General features: G+C 44.0%; 1 protein-coding gene across 6 annotated transcripts in view; it reads left to right on the top strand.

Annotated features, from left to right (window-relative positions):
- The window catches only part of LOC147622844 (MLO-like protein 9), a 55,808-nt gene extending 48,608 nt beyond the window's left edge, over window positions 1-7,200 (top strand). For 3 of the 6 annotated variants that reach the window (XM_086822485.1, XM_086822486.1, XM_086822487.1), the window contains 7 exons: window positions 4,230-4,279; window positions 4,407-4,447; window positions 4,579-4,752; window positions 4,866-4,901; window positions 5,112-5,179; window positions 5,318-5,378; window positions 6,854-7,200. In XM_086822485.1, coding sequence (XP_086678611.1) covers window positions 4,230-4,279; window positions 4,407-4,447; window positions 4,579-4,752; window positions 4,866-4,901; window positions 5,112-5,179; window positions 5,318-5,378; window positions 6,854-7,045 — 622 coding nt within the window. In that variant the 3' untranslated portion in view covers window positions 7,046-7,200. Of the gene's footprint in view, window positions 1-4,229; window positions 4,280-4,406; window positions 4,448-4,540; window positions 4,753-4,865; window positions 4,902-5,055; window positions 5,181-5,317; window positions 5,379-6,816 lie in introns of those variants that run through there. The other 3 variants (XM_086822488.1, XM_086822489.1, XM_086822490.1) reach the window with 3 other exon arrangements.
- The last annotated feature ends 9,733 nt before the right edge of the window (window positions 7,201-16,933 follow it).

Genomic DNA, 16,933 nt, shown 5'->3' on the forward strand with positions numbered 1-16,933 from the left:
ATGCTAAAAAAATATAGAAATCTTGCTTAACGAAGATCCCAAATGCCCGCAATACTTCGCAACTTTCGTGTCCACTGAGTATTCCATATGGGGTTGCTGAGAGACCTAAAACATCTAGCAAGGTGGACTGGTAGTGTACACATGATTGGTAGGATGAGAGAATCTTGCTACATCACTTGGAGATCCCTGGTATAGGTAGGCTAGACAGTCAGATCCTCAAGTTATGTACGAGGGAGAAGATTTGGACATGGCCATTTTGATCTAGAGAGGAGTCCCTAAACCTATCACCCTAGATGCATTGCTCGTATTAGGATGGTCCCTTAGTCATAAATGCTACACTGGGAGACCTTTGGTATTGCATTATCCATGCAGGTTCTTTTTTGGAGACAATTGGGAGATCCAACTGGGAGAGACACATCTCCACCCCAACCTTCCCTCACATTAAAGCTTGAAGCTCCATAGTTTGTAAGTGTTAAAAAAAAACGTATTTTATCATAGGGTATCCGAAAATTTCATATCGTACCAAAAATTCCCATACGGTATCGTATCGTACAGTATCATATTTTCATACCATGACAACTATGAACATAGGCATAGCCCCATAACACAAAGATGCACAATATTCTAATCCTTCTTTATCTCGCTGCACTCTAGGATTAGTCCTGAGATTAGCATGTACATGACAGTGCACCTCTATCAAGTTTGAGTTTACTCATGAGTTCCAGACTGGCGAGATGTATTTGCATTGTAATTGGTGTTCAGGCAATTGACTTGATCTTGAGGTCTCCTTTCTTTTGTTGCTCTAAATGTGTGCTCTTTTATGCAAATTTGAGGAAGTTTGGCTGTTGAGTGTGTAATTACTCGTTTTGGTTCAGTAATTTAATCAATTGAGTTTATGCAAGATATGTCAAGGGATGGACTGGAGGACACAGGGACCTGTGAAAACCTGAAGAATCTGAGTCGGCTGCAGCAGAACAGGTCGAGTGTTTCATTAAAGAGATTGGTGTCCAGGCAGCTTGCCGACCAGCAGTCGGCCAGATCTCTAGCTGTCCAAGGGCCTATAAAAGGCATGTTTGCTCATTGTTTTGTTCATTCACTCCCTCTTGGGTGTGGGTCTAGATATTGGACTAGAGTTAGGGTTTTCTTTCTTTTCCAAAAGGCAGCCCATGGCTGCAAGGATTTATGTACCTTTTTGTACCATATAATATACTGAATTTCCAGCTCTCTCTTTCTCTCTCTCTCTCTACTCTCTTCTGTTTGTGTTTCTGCATCAGCATGTTCTTGGTGGTGTTTAGGGCTGAAAGAAGACTCCCAGAGCTTCCGTGTGTAACATTGGTATCAGAGCAGCAGGCTCAACAAGGCTAAACACTGATTCAGTCTCGTATGAAGGTGTACAGGTCCAAGGTACAGGAAATTGCACACGCACGAGGCCCAAGGCAAGGAACACGAGACCAGGAAGAACTCCCAGGAGGTTGGTTGGTGGTGTTCCATAAAGCCCAAAGGGGATGGCAGTCTTGTGAGCCAGGAAAGGCTTTCAGGCAACGGTTCCAAGGGAGGAGGATCCTCCAAGGGGTGGAGTGAGAGTGCCAGACTCATTTCTCAAGAATGCAGACCAAGATGGTGTTCAAAGACAGGGCAGGAACGGATTGGGGACTGGATGGAACAGATGCATAGATCTTCTTCAGAGTTAGAGTGGATTTGGAGACCGGGTCGGCTATTCAGTGAAAAGGTTGCCAGAGTAGGAAGGATGACAGAGGGACTCCGGGAATAGAATGGGATGATGACAGTCATCCAAGAAGCAGTTTTGGAATCCCGTCATCAAGTTTAGCAGAGAGGGATGTCATGTGCATGCACATATACATGCTAATCTCACGACTAATCCTAGAGTGCAGCCAAATAAAGAAGGATTAAGAATCAGATAGGACCAGAATTTTCGAGCATTGATGTGCAAGATATGGCAAGGGATGGACTGGAGTGGACACAGGGACCTGTCGGCTGAGTGGAAAACCTGAAGAATCTGAGTCAATTGTAGCAGAGCAGGTCGGGTGCTTCATTAAAGAGATTGGTGTCCAGGTGGCTGGCCGACCAGCAGTCGGCCAGATCTCTAGCTGTCCAAGGCCTATAAAAGGCATGTTTGCTCATTGTTTTGTTCATTCACTGCCTCTTGGATGTGGGTCTAGATATATGACTAGAGTTAGGGTTTTCTACCTTTTCCCAGAAGGGAGCCCATGGCTGCAAGGATTTATGTACCTTTTTGTACCATATGATATACTGAATTTCCAGCTACCTCTCTCTCTCTACTCTCTTTTCTGTTTGTGTTTCTGCATCACCATGTTCTTGGTGGTGTTTAGGGCTGAAAGAAGACTCCCAGAGCTTAAGCGTGTAACATGCACATCATCTGAGCCGAGATCATCATTATCTAGGAAGCCGTTGGAGCCGCAATCCCTTGTTGCACTGGAACTAGCTATCATGTCGTGCGGTAAAGTGGACTACTCCTTTGCCTCTGAACCCTTCTCATCCTCCTCTAACCAATGCTTCCAAGATTGGGAGTTCTCAAAATGCTCAAGAAGATGCAAATTGGCACTCACAAAAATTAGATCATTGGTCTTTTGTGCCAAGCCGTTTCGCTTCTTTGAAGCGATATGGCTAAACAAGCTCCATAGTAGGAGAACTGATTGGCTGGCTTAGAATCTTGATGGCCAACAGTTGCAACTCTAGATTGTTTGCCCCATAGTCCTTCCACCAAACACATGGATCGTGGTGAACCGATCCCCCAATTGGCTCTTCCAAACCACCTCTTGCACGTCAGAAACTGGAAGCCCGTCCACCCCCGAGCATTTGCCCCTAGGAAGTGCACTCACTGCCTCCGCCAACTAGAGGAGTAGTCCACTTTATTGCATGGCATGATAGCTAGTTCTAGGGCATTGGAGCAACAGGAGATTGCGGCTCCAATGACTTCCTAGCAGGGGGTTTCGAAGAGCCAATTGGGGGATCGGTTCACCACTGATCCATGTGTTTGGTGGGAGGACTATGGGGCAGACAATTTAGAGTTGCAGGAGTTGGCCATCAAGATTCTGAGCCAACAAGTCAGTTCTCCTATTTGGAGCAACTATGGAGCTCATTTAGCCATATCGCTTCAAAGAAGCGAAACGGCTTGCCACGCAAAAGACCAATGATCTAATTTTTGTGAGCGCCAATTCGCACTTCTTGAGCATTGTGAGAACCCCCAATCTTGGAAGCATTGGTCAGAGGAGGATGAGAAGGGTTCAGAGACAGAGTAGTAGTCCACTTTACCGCATGACATGATAGCTAGTTCCAGTGCGGCATGGAATTGTGGCTGCAACGGCTTCCTAGATAATGATGATCTTGGCTGAGATGATGTGCACCTCTATCAAGTTTGAGTCTACTCATGAGTTCCAAACTAGCAAGATGTATTTGCATCGTACTTGGTGTTCTAAATTTAACAGGCAATTGACTCGATCCTGAGGTCTCCTTTCTTTTGTTGCTCTAAATGTGTGCTCTTCTATGCAAATTTGAGAAAGTCTGGCTGTTGAGTTTGTAATTACGCTTTTTGGTTCAGTAATTTAATTAAGTGAGTTTATGTGGTGTTTCCTACCCGTTTCCGTTTCGTACTCGTTTCCATTTCCTACTCGTTCCCGTTTCCCTTTCCGGGGGAGTACCTGTTCCGTTCTCATTTCCCCGTTTTCTGGTGACTATGCTATAGGCTTCCAAATGAAATTCTGAGCGCACCACCGTGCCAAAAAAAACCATAATGAAGATGAATTTAGGGTTTCCCCATAAAACAGGGGGACTGTTGCTTTCTTTCTCCCGGGTCGTAGTGCACGATTCCGCCGCCACTGACCCTCCACGCCTGGTCGCCTTTTAAGCTAGGAAGGGGCCCAAGAGAGACTGTAGAAGACAGGCGATGGAGAGGAGGCGGGCAGAAGGGCTGGGAGGCAGGAAGGGATGTGAAGGGTGGCAGGAGGAGGGGGGTGGCGCTGGGTGAAGGGGAGGCGGCGCTGAGCGGCCAGAAGGCAGGGGGGGTGAAGGGTAAGGGCAGTGATGGCTGGCATGGAAAGACAGAGGCAAGCGCGCGAAGGTGATGGGGCAGGGGCTGGCTACGCCAAGGGGAAGGGGGCTGACAATCACCGAGGGTCTTGTAACACAAACACCTTGTCTGCAGTTTTGTTGTGGATGTGCCTAACATTTTAATGCTACTTTGTTAACAGTCCTGGACTATGGGTATACGCAATTCTTTGGATGCTGTTCAATGTAGATGGTGAGTCTTCCTTGATCACTTTCCTTTTTCCTTGTCCCAAAGGCATCCTACTACCTGCACATTTTGCCTGATTACTCCACGACCCTTATTTTTTAAAAAAATTCTTGCACCTCTATTTTTCTTTCAGGTTGGGCCACGCACATTTCAGTTACCTTCATACCTTTGATTGTAAGCAATTCTACACTTTCCACTTCCACTTTGTCTACAAAGATGTTAAGAGCCATGGTTGGAGTAGACTGACCTAGTCTTTGTTTTCTGTAGTGTCTTTGTTTACAACCAAATGCTTTTTTTTGGAGCAGCTTGTCCTTGCAATTGGTACGAAATTGCAGCAGATCGTCACAAAAATGGCAATTCATATCAGTAGGAAGCATCCTATAATATTAGGCATGCTAGATGTGAAGCCAAATGACAAGCTTTTCTGGTTCAGTCGTCCACGATTCATCCTTCAGTGCATTCACTTCATACTATTTCAGGTTTGCATTAAGCCTTGTTAAAAGTATTGGCAATTTCTTGGTTTGAATTTTCTCAATTGGCTTTATATATATCAATGGAATTTGCATCGTAAAGAGATTGTTTGGGATGACAGAATGCGTTGGAAATATCTTTCAATCTGTGGGCTGCAGTAAGAACCAAGCAACCTAAAAACTCCTGATTTTTCAACTCTTAAATTTTTGCCCTTCCACAAGTATACTCTGTAATGCATGATCATAGCTCTAGTTTAAAAGGAGAGAGAAAGTAGGTGGTCCTTGTCTAACAGTGTTGTTTGCTTTCACAAGTGCGGAGTGTTCTAAGGACAAGCTAATCTTCCATTGTCACCACTTGTGCTTTCCAGTTTACATTCCCTCCAGATAGTTGTCTGTATCGACATCCATACTTGCTTATCGGACGCCTCGTCATTGGGTGAGATTTGGAGCACTACCTCCTTCCTTAGATTAGTTCACATGCTGAATAAGAGAATTGAAGCAAAGAAATTGCAAGCAAGAGCATTGTTGAGTGTACTGAGATCATACCACATTGTTTAATATGCCAAAATTGCAGGATTTTGGTACAGATGGCTTGCGGAATCATTACCCTACCTATTTACGCTCTTGTATCGCAGGTTGTTTCTCGTCTCATTCCTCCTTACAACCTCCTTTCATATAGCTAGTAACAAAATGCAAATCAATGTGAAAAGGCTTCGACAGCCCCTCGTGTAACAACATGCAAGAATAACACCACCTACTTTGGAAGAATAAACTCCAAGTGCTCTTCTAAGTGCAAACACTTATCCAGATCTGCATAAAACACGTTGCAGTGCAATTCCAGCTAGAATAACAAGACAGGGAGCTGATAACGTTGAATGACCCACACCAGAGTGGAACAAAGAGCCCGCTTCCATGGTGCTGTTCACACGAGATGTTAGGAGCATAGCTGGTCATCCGCTGGAGTAATATTTTGCAGTCCATGCCAGCTGTATTACAAGCATTGAAGGTCCACTGTTGCATGCTTTTAACTCCACTTAACACGGGCGGTTACATCTACCACCACCCCCAAAACCGGCTGTAGATGATGACCTTTGCTCAAGCCAGGCTGCGTGCCCATTTCCGCCATTTAACTAGCTGGTTAACCGCCACGCGTTGCAGTAGTTGGTGGTATGCGTGACTTGAACTCCGACCAGCACCTCCAACTGGTTGCCCACTGGAGGGACTCCAGACATTTTGCGAGAAAAGGTTCCATGCTGACCAGAGCAAGCAATTGGTTGGCGTGAGTTTGTTTTTTTTTTTAACTGCATGATACAACCACTTGCATAACCTGTTCTATCACCACCCAACATTTTTCTCACGTGGAAAATTTGTGACAAGCTCAGGAGTCAGCAAGATGGGAAACTAGAGTCTATATGAGGTTGCCTCCCGCCGAATTGAAATCGGCTCGGAAGGAGCCCCTTCCAAGCAGGCATGAGACCCAAAAAATCTTACCAATGAGTGTGGTCTTGACTTCTTTGTAAGGTCCTATGCTCGTCTTAGAAAAAAAGGATTGTTCTCCCAGCCGGTGATTGGCTGCCATAATGCCAATCAAAGGGGAGGAAAAGTAGAGACTTTCCTTTTAGCCTAGAAAAGCAAACCTCAATCCCGTCGACCTTGTCACTTTTTTGTTCTTCTTATTTTTTGCCAGCTGTAAATTTGGAAAACTTCAAAGGCCTTCCTTTTACAAAGGCAAGCCAAAAAGACAGCTCACATGGGCAAAAAAAAACAAAAAACAAAAAACAAGGGATCTATCTTTGAATGAAGACTATGATTTCATCTCAAGAATCGTTGTAAATAAACAGGCTACTTTAGGCCATGGGCGTGTAGCCAGGTGCTCTAAGCCTCGGATTCGAATCCTGCGCACTGCAGCAGCAGCAGCAGAAAGGCCTATCACTTTGAGTTTGCTATATGCGAGAGCTTTGTTTGTCTTTCCCTGCAGCTAATCGATAGCATTATCGTCGTTGAGAAAGCAGTTTAATTGCTAATTATGCGTACTTTGTTTTGCTCTTGGCTGCATTTGGATGGGTAAGACAGACAACCTGAGTCATTGACGGATGGATGGCTTGTTCAGATGGGATCGAGTGTGAAGAAGACTATATTCCAGGAGCACATTCAGCTGGCACTTGGGAGGTGGCACAGACGAGCCAGGGAAAACGCTCACAAAGGTGAAGGGAGCTCCCATAGCCCATCAACACTAGCATATGAAGAGGATGCAGAGTCCTCTTCACAAAGCAGCACTAGCCCAAGTGGACTTGGAGTATGATACTACAAATTCAGGCTTTAAATTTGTGCAGTTTCACACCTGACTTCGATGCGAACTGTCTTGGAGATTTGTTTACATTTACAAAGACACGGACACGTTTCGAATGTATGGGAGTTTCTAGTTAAATACCTAATTTTGGCGAAGATTGCAATATCTAGATTTATTTGCATTTATAAATACAGGTTCCAGTAAGACGCGTGTCACGTGTTTATTGCATGTAGGATATGCAGTTTTTAGTTTGATACCTAATTTTGATGCAAACATTTGAAGGCTAATCTAGGATTCTAAATACAGATTTCGGCAAGACACGTGTCACATGTAGATTGCACATAGGAGAGTCGAGAGTAGGTGGTGGACTGTGGGGGGAAGTGAACCCCCAACGACAAAAGAGATGTCTACAATCGGTGTAGCTTCGTCAATATGATACTTTGTTATCCGCATTGCCGTTTTTTAACTCTCTCTACTTTGGTGCTCATAGTTTTAGGACAATAATATATAATATACTACATTAGGACAAGAAGTGCATTAATAGGGCATGATAATGCCATTGCAAGGAACCATATTATCCAAGCAACATACAAAAAGGCATGAAAATGCCATGAGTGTAAAGACCTCATTCTCCTACATAATCCCTCCATAAGAACGTGTGCTAGCAAATATGGCACAAAACTAAAGGAGTTGGGAATGAAGAACCATAGCCTAGAGTAGACCATAAGATCACCTACTCATCACTTTGGAGTTGAGGCATAAGAGAGAGTCCCAACTATCCATCAAAGCATAGTCGATGGGGCCTTGTACAATGAGTACCTTAAGAGAGAGTATCTAAGCAAGTCGGAGCTGGGGACTTGCCGAACACCGTATGCAAGCCACAAATGGCTGCAAGCATATAACCAAAAACTAGCAAGCTCAAACAGAAAGCAAAGGTGTGTCACTCATCGCTCAAACCGCTGTCGTGAAGGATTCTCGCATCGTAGAGTGAAGAAGGAGCCGCCGTCGCCGCTCTACCGCCTCGCCGCTGCCGTGCCGCCACACAGTGCTTGATCGCTCTCTCTCTCTCTCTCTCTCTCTCTCTCTCTCTCTCTCTCTCTCTCTCACACACACACACACACACACATACGCAGGAGAAGGGGACCGAGAAGATAAGGCAAGAGCACACTTTGTATTCAACACACTGAGAATGAGAGTTTTAGGGTTACATTTGACTCTTATAGGTGACCTAGCCGTTCACACATGGGCGTCCATACATGGCTAGCCGATCCTAACTCTTATCCTGCTGACATTCGAGGTGCGCCTCTCATCGGCGATCACCCAATCCCTTTATCCTTTACATGTGGTGCCGACAAGCCCGGCCCATGACTCAGAATACTTAAATTAATTACATGACGTAAAACATGGTACGTCTCAATGTCCGTCATAGGTTAATATGCCCCCTTTCCTGATGTAGATTCTGTCCTCGAAATCTATGGTATGGTAAGCTCGACAGGGTTTGTTGTGGTAGACCGTCTGCAGAACAGGGAAGTAGAGTGAAAGTATGCTGGAATTCAAAAGATATAAAGTGTAATACATTCAAGCATGTTAGACCACAATGGATGTTGCATGAGAACTTAGCTAGTTTAAGGGGTCACATGAATGAGCTAGCATAGCAATCTAACAGGAGTTTAAAAATATTGAAAGTAAATCAAGAGTTAGCAAGGTGTCGAAGGTTAATCAAGGTCTATAATAACTGGCCTAAGTCAAGGAAAATTACCCAGCTTAATAAATAAACAAATGACCACAATGTGTCTGCTCTAAGAACAAGTTAATATCACGAGGCTAGGGACATAAGAAACATCAGAGTTACAGGAGCCTTTTGCCTTTATTTCTTTATGCACGTGACATTTTTACACACAATGGCGACCTCCCTAAGGCAAAACCAACATCGATCCTGGTACCATGTTTAACACAAGGCATTGTCCAGGAATCTATTAGTTCACCTTAGGGAAGGCTACCCCCTACCAACCCAGGGCATCGGTTTGGAGTAGAATACTCCTCGCCTACCAAGTGTCAATAAAGCAATAGGCCAACATTAGAGCACATAATAGACTTGCATTGCCATTTATTGTAGGCTTTTTTTTTTAATTTATTTCTTTTGATCTTTGCTCCTGAACTATAATGTGTTCTTACATCCTTTTCACATGTCTTAGAGGTCAACACACACATGGCCAGGTGTCAAACATTAAGATGGTTTGACCCTAGACCTAAGACAATCGTATTCCAAGGTTAACTAAAGACTGCATGCATTCTCAAGAATATATCCAATAAGGTTAAACTCATTAATGATTTACACTAACATGTCAGGCAACTTCAAAAACTAAGTAGTACTTTGACAATTTCCATGTGGTCATGCATTATAGTTCATGCAATTAATCGAATAGTAAAAATTAAAGAGAGTGGGCATGGAAGAATTACACCTGAAATTGGAAGATCTCCTTGATTTGACGAGATAGCTTGCAATTTGATTAGATATATTTTGATGAACGTTGCGGGCAGTCTCAGGACTTGGAAGCAAACCCACCTCAAACTTTCCAACCTGTACAATCAACTAACAAGCACTATACCTCGAGAGGCACATCAGTGTGAAAAATTAAAGACTCGTTTAAGGACTCCAAACTAGAAACAACTTGAAAACACTAACCTACCTACCAGTCACCACACTACTACTGAGAATATGGTAAGAGGATGTTGTAGAGTCCTGGCTCTAGCCCTAAGGCTAAGCCTCTATCCGCATCATCCAAATAAATAAAGTCAGCCTCAGTGTAGTGCCATGAGTTTCATCCGTCCATTCATCGTCGTCAGATATATCGTTTTCATTTTCCCATCCACATAAACTCATCAAGAATGTAGGGTGGTTGCAATAGTTTCATGTCGTGGGCGCCCTTGGCTTTAGCTGAAAAACAGGCATTTTTTCAAGAAGAATAGCCAATCTCTCATAGTTAGCCAAGGAGTTTCACTTCAAGGTCTTCTAATGAAACATCATATGCAAAGTTGGGCACCTAAAACTATAATCTGATCGAATATCTAATAATTGCAAATCCCCTTTTCTTTGGGAACCAAGTTTGTATACAGGCCCTGTCCTAGGTTTAGACAGGTATAGTGAATGTGAGTAAATTGCCTATAACTTTTACATTATTACTCATACGATGTTCCCACTTTGCATATCACAAATACAAATAACATAGAGCTTAACTTGATTTATCGAGTAATTTTTGATGTGTTCTACTATTTTCTATATTATTTAAAAGATATTAGAATTGTTAAAAAACATACTATTTTATCCTCCCACCACATCTACCATTTAAAATGCTCAAATTGTATGGATCTAGTGATGATTAGATTGGGAAAGATTAGTATAATGTGGGTATAAGATAAAATTACAAATCTAACGGTTTGATTTTTGTAGATTTACTTTGGAAAATTTATTATGACTGTGAGAGGCCCATTAAATCAATAGTAATTTAATTCTAGAAAATTAAATATTGAATCTTTCAATCTAAAAACTCAAGGGATCAATACTCTTGTTGCCATGAATTTATTAAAAAAAATTTGGCTTGATTTGAGTATGGGAAGGTCCATTTTCAATCCTCCCAAGTGAAAATTTCCATTTTGTGTCCACTCTCCCCTTTTCAAGTCTAAAACCAATCCTAGTTAGGTTTGGAAATCTAGGCTTGGTAAACTTCACAGCTTAGGTTTCATTCCATGTGTGAGGCTTGGGTAGGCCCAAACCTTATATATGCATGCCACTTTATGTCCACGTGAGCATCGAGAGAATCCACATAAGCAGCTTGCCACCTCAGCTTGCCACCTCCACCCTCCATGTCAACATGGTCAACCTAGTTGACTCCCCACCTCATCATCCTAGTCATCATTAATGCCACATCATCTTGCCACCTTTGCATGCCACCTCGCACATGGTGACATGGCATGCCACATCATGGAATTGCCACATCAACCATAATAGTGCCACATGTCAAGAGAATGCCACGTGTCATGCACGCTTGTGACACGTGGCATCTCCTTCCCACCTCCCCTCTTTTTTCAAAAACATATTTTTGGAAAAGTTAATTTAGTAATTTAGAGAAATAGAATATAGAAATTTAAATAATAAAATATATGTAACTTATTAAATAAAAGAATTTAAAATCACTAATTTTAAAGGATTATATTTTGGGATTAGATAAAAAAAAATATTATTAAAGATCATATTATTATTTTTTTAAAAAAATAAATTTTTTATTTTTATATTTCTTGAAATTTTTTTATGTAGAATAAACCTTTGAATAAAATTTGAAAAAAATACTTTATTTAAAAAAAGCAGTTATATAATTATAAAATAAAAGATTTCTTTAAAGATATATTTATATATCTGGTAATGATAAATATTTAGACTTGTTAATAAATATTATAAATAATATTAATTTTTAAGTGGATAATAGTTTATCTTTAATTATCTTTATGTTTATCTTAGTTATCCAATCAATCTTAGATAGGAAATCCAGTGAGATTTGAAGTGGATAACCTATTTTTCCTATATAATCACACATCTCTAGTACTATCCCACACTTATCTATAGTACTATCCCATCATTGAGCCTTTATAATATTTTCTCTCTTAGCTTCCTTGAGAATGGGTTCTCAAAGTCGTAGGAGTCGGAAACGTGATAGGACTAGACTCCCCCCCATCCACCAAGTTCAAGAGGAGGAGAGGAGAAGGGTAGCTCGTGAGAGAAAGAGAGAGTGGAGAGCACGTCAACGAGCAACACCTTCCATTGGCGATGATCCAAGCCTTGCTCCTCCTCTTCCACTTCCTCTCCCTTCGCCCTCTTCCCCCCCACTACCCCTTAGTTTAGATAATCCACATGAACCCGCCCTTCTTGAGTCCTCTCTTCTACAAGAACCCACCCCCCCTCCTTTGGGCACCCTTTGTGTGGATAGGAAAGAACTATCAAAGTCAGGGGCACATCGTCGTGCCCATGCAATCTTCCAATCCTATTTCAAAGACCTCACGTCTTCATCACAGGCATGTGTGCTTGATGCTTTGATTGATCTGCCCAACATGGCCAACTGCTGCAGGGCGCTTTCCGACATTGGAGGTCGAAGAGAGAGGAGAGCTAGCATGGCGGTGCTACAAAGTGTTCGTCATTCCTATATAGTTAACAAGAAGAGGAACTCTGCGGACGCTTTGGTTGCTCGACGGGCTATTGTGGTAGCCATAAGTAGCTCCCAAATGAAGGGTAAGGTTAGTGCCACATCTCGCATCCTTTCCATAGCACCACACGCACTTAGAGTTAGGTCTATTAGGCGACAAAGTTTAGATGCCAATGAGGTTGGTGCTATGTGGGCGAGTAGTGGTCGTGTAGCTAGGCATGATCGCCTACTAGATGAAACCACTAGAACCTTGATAGAAAGTTTTTGGGAGGAGAATTGTCGTGCATCGCCAGTTTTCAAGAAAGCTTTGCGTAAGAGAGTGACAAGAGGAGTGTTCATTGAGCACGGTGCTTGCTTTCTTGAAATGTCCCAAACTGAGTTGTATTCTCAGTTTGTGGCTTCGTATCCAGAGCTTAAAATTGGGCAAAGGTCATTTGAGGGGTGTAAGCCTTGGTTTGTGAGGTACTCACGTCAGCGTGACACATGTTGTTGTCGCTACCATGTTGAGTTCAAACTTTTTTATGATGTGTTCTGTTCTCTTAGTGGGCATAGAGAGTTGCCTCGTAGTCCACGTGATTTCATCCACTCTCTTTTGTGTGCACGCACGGAGGATGCCCAGTTCCATAGGATGCCTTGTGTGGAGAGCAATTGCACATCATGTGGTTCACTTGCACATCTACAGATGGTAGATCTTGATGCAAGTGACCAAGAGATAGTGGCATGGCAACGTTATGAGTATGTGACACACCAGCTCCAGAGTGGTGGACAGTCCAGGAAGTTGCAGCTCGTGGACAAACATACACCACGTTGTCACTTCACAGCCACATTTAGGGAGCAGATCTACCCCTACATACGGCACAGTCATTGTGCCAAGTGGCAGGATCGTCAGTTCCGAGCATGCCTAGCAGAGTTTCCTATTGGTGTGGTCGTCTCTGTGATTGATTTTGCAGAGAACTACACTTTCACACCTTTTCAGGAGATACAATCTGAGTATTACTTCTCAGAGCAGGTAATGGTTATATTTTGTAATATTTGTTTTATGTTTGAGCTACATTACTTAATTGATTTTTTGTGTCCTAAACGTATGTATTGCTTACCTCACCAGGTTGCTATTTTGGTCCACATTAGCTATCGACATGCAGAGGCTCATGTAGATGGGATAGCGAGTACCCCCGAGACCCGTGTCATTATTCGAGAGTATCATTTCTATATCAGTGATGATCGTTCACATGATGCACATTTTGTGCAACACTGTTTTCGTCTCCATGACGATTTTTTAGGAGATTGTGGGATCAGACATGTCCAGCGATGGGTTTGGTCGGATGGTTGTGGCGCACAGTTCAAGTCATCACGTCAATTCTATTGGCTCTACAGGTTGTACTTATGGCTTTCTTACATTTACAATTAAACTAAATTCACTAGAACATCTTAAAGAAAACAATAACTAAGACTATCTTTTATGGATTTATAGGTGGCATGTGCAGTCTAGTATCCCAGTGATTTGGTCATTCTTTGAGACTGGTCACGGGAATGGTGAGCATGATGGTGCAGGCGCGTGTGTGAAACGTGCCTTGAGGCGTCATCAGCTCTGCGACAGGATGCTCAGCGGTTCAGAGATGCGGGCCACGTAGTCGAGTGGTGCTCCCAACATTTGTGTGGGAGTGCAGCATCATCGTACCCCAAACGTGATGCTCGGATTGTCAGGAGATTTTTTTGGCATGTGGATGGTGGCACGATTGACCGTAGAGCCTCCCATGATTGTGACACAGTACCTGGCACCTTGGGCTTACATTCCATCAGGAGCACGTGCATGGCAGCCCCCACGATTTACACACGACGGTTTGCATGCTTCTGTGGAGCATGTATGGATGGCGATTGGTCACATTGTGCCTCGAGAGGATGGGCAGATGCATGGATACAGACATTCCTCTCCCCCGAGCATCCTTCACATCCAGTGGTGTCTGATGAGCACACAGGTCCTGCGTTCATGGTCAGTTATGATGACCTGACAGATTTGCTACAGGAGGGTGATGTATTTGCTGTTATTTCCAGTGAGGGAAATAGCGAGGGAGTAGACTACTATCTGATGAGTTGCACTAGGCCAAAGTGCATGCTTGACCAGGATACAGTGGATGATCACTCATGGGTTTTCTTATGACGCCCATAGCATGATTGTGGCAGGCCGGTTCTACCAGCAGATTCGACTTCATCGGCGGGGGAGTCTTGAGTTCCAGCAGTGAAAGTGGGAGTTAGAGGCATTTCAGTTCTCTCATCTAGTGGTTGCTACCAGGCTCACTCTTGTTCGAGTACAGAGCCGAAAACACAGTTCTCACCCTCGTTTTCGGCTTCGAGTGGATGACCATGAGAGCATTCTAGAGCAGTTGAGAGCTAGAGAGGGTGCTGCTGACTAGATCTCTATCTTGATAGTGACTAAACTCAGACTAGCTGGGTTAGCTCACTTACATTGTACTTAGATTTTTGGGCAGTGACTAACCTCAGACTAGCTGGGGTAGCTCATTTTCATTCTGATGTACTTATTTGATGTTTATATCATTATGAGTTTTCTCATTATTGAGTATCATTACATTTTAGTTGATGTTCTTGATTTTATTATATTTTTTAACACTTTGGCTATCATATTGTTTGTTGAAAATCTCCCCATACCATCGTACCCAAACATGCTCTGATGGGGACCAAACTTTGCAAGCATGGGGAGGGGACCCACCCCCACATGCTTGCAAAGTTTGGTCATGATTAGAACATGTTTGGATTGGCAATTAGCGCCCAGTGCGGGTTTTTCAAGTCTCTTGGTTCTTAAGAGGCCATGGAAAATCCGGGCCTTCCTCATACCATCGTACCCAAACATGCTCCGATGGGGACCAAACTTTGCAAGCATGTGGGGGTGGGTCCCCCCCACATGCTTGCAAAGTTTGGTCATAATCAGAGCATGTTTGGATTGGCAATTAGCGCCCAGTGCGGGTTTTTCAAGTCTCTTGGTTCTTAAGAGGCCATGGAAAATCCGGGCCTTCCTCATACCATCGTATCCAAACATGCTCCGATGGGGACCAAACTTTGCAAGCATGTGGGGGTGGGTCCCCCCCACATGCTTGCAAAGTTTGGTCACAATCAGAGCATGTTTGGATTGGCAATTGGCGCCCAGTACGGGTTTTTCAAGTCTCTTGGTGCTTAAGAGGCCATGGAAAATCCGGGCCTTCCCCATACCATCAATGCTCTGATTGTGACCAAACTTTGCAAGCATGTGGGGGTGGGTCCCCCCCACATGCTTGCAAAGTTTGGTCACAATCAGAGCATGTTTGGATTGGCAATTAGCGCCCAGTGCGGGTTTTTCAAGTCTCTTGGTGTTTAAGAGGCCATGGAAAATCCGGGCCTTCCCCATACCATCGTACCCAAACATGCTCTGATGGGGACCAAACTTTGCAAGCATGTGGGGGTGGGTCCCCCCCACATGCTTGCAAAGTTTGGTCATAATCAGAGCATGTTTGGATTGGCAATTAGCGCCCAGTGCGGGTTTTTCAAGTCTCTTGGTTCTTAAGAGGCCATGGAAAATCCGGGCCTTCCCCATACCATCGTACCCAAACATGCTCCGATGGGGACCAAACTTTGCAAGCATGTGGGGGTGGGTCCCCCCCACATGCTTGCAAAGTTTGGTCACAATCAGAGCATGTTTGGATTGGTATTTAGCGCCCAGTGCGGGTTTTTCAAGTCTCTTGGTGCTTAAGAGGCCATGGAAAATCCGGGCCTTCCCCATACCATCGTACCCAAACATGCTCCGATGGGGACCAAACTTTGCAAGCATGTGGGGGTGGGTCCCCCCCCACATGCTTGCAAAGTTTGGTCACAATCAGAGTATGTTTGGATTGGCAATTTAGCACCCAGTGCGGGTTTTTCAAGTCTCTTGGTGCTTAAGAGGCCATGGAAAATCCGGGCCTTCCCCATACCATCATACCCAAACATGCTCTGATGGGGACCAAACTTTGCAAGGATGTGGGGGTGGGTCCCCCCCACATTCTTGCAAAGTTTGGTCACAATCAGAGCATGTTTGGATTGGCAATTCGCGCCCAGTGCGGGTTTTTTCAAGTCTCTTGGTTCTTAAGAGGCCATGGAAAATCTGGGCCTTCCCCATACCATCGTACCCAAACATGCTCCGATGGGGACCAAACTTTGCAAGCATGTGGGGGTAGGTCCCCCCCACATGCTTGCAAAGTATGGTCATAATCAGAGCATGTTTGGATTGGCAATTAGCGCCCAGTGCGGGTTTTTCAAGTCTCTTGGTTCTTAAGAGGCCATGGAAAATCCGGGCCTTCCTCATACCATCGTATCCAAACATGCTCCGATGGGGACCAAACTTTGCAAGCATGTGGGGGTGGGTCCCCCCCACATGCTTGCAAAGTTTGGTCACAATCAGAGCATGTTTGGATTGGCAATTGGCGCCCAGTACGGGTTTTTCAAGTCTCTTGGTGCTTAAGAGGCCATGGAAAATCCGGGCCTTCCCCATACCATCGTACCCAAACATGCTCTGATTGTGACCAAACTTTGCAAGCATGTGGGGGTGGGTCCCCCCCACATGCTTGCAAAGTTTGGTCACAATCAGAGCATGTTTGGATTGGCAATTAGCGCCCAGTGCGGGTTTTTCAAGTCTCTTGGTGCTTAAGAGGCCATGGAAAATCCGGGCCTTCCCCATACC

This window comes from Cibotium barometz, chromosome 28, assembly GCF_041138505.1.
Source record: "Cibotium barometz isolate CiBa-2024 chromosome 28, ASM4113850v1, whole genome shotgun sequence".
Lineage (NCBI taxonomy): Eukaryota > Viridiplantae > Streptophyta > Polypodiopsida > Cyatheales > Cibotiaceae > Cibotium > Cibotium barometz.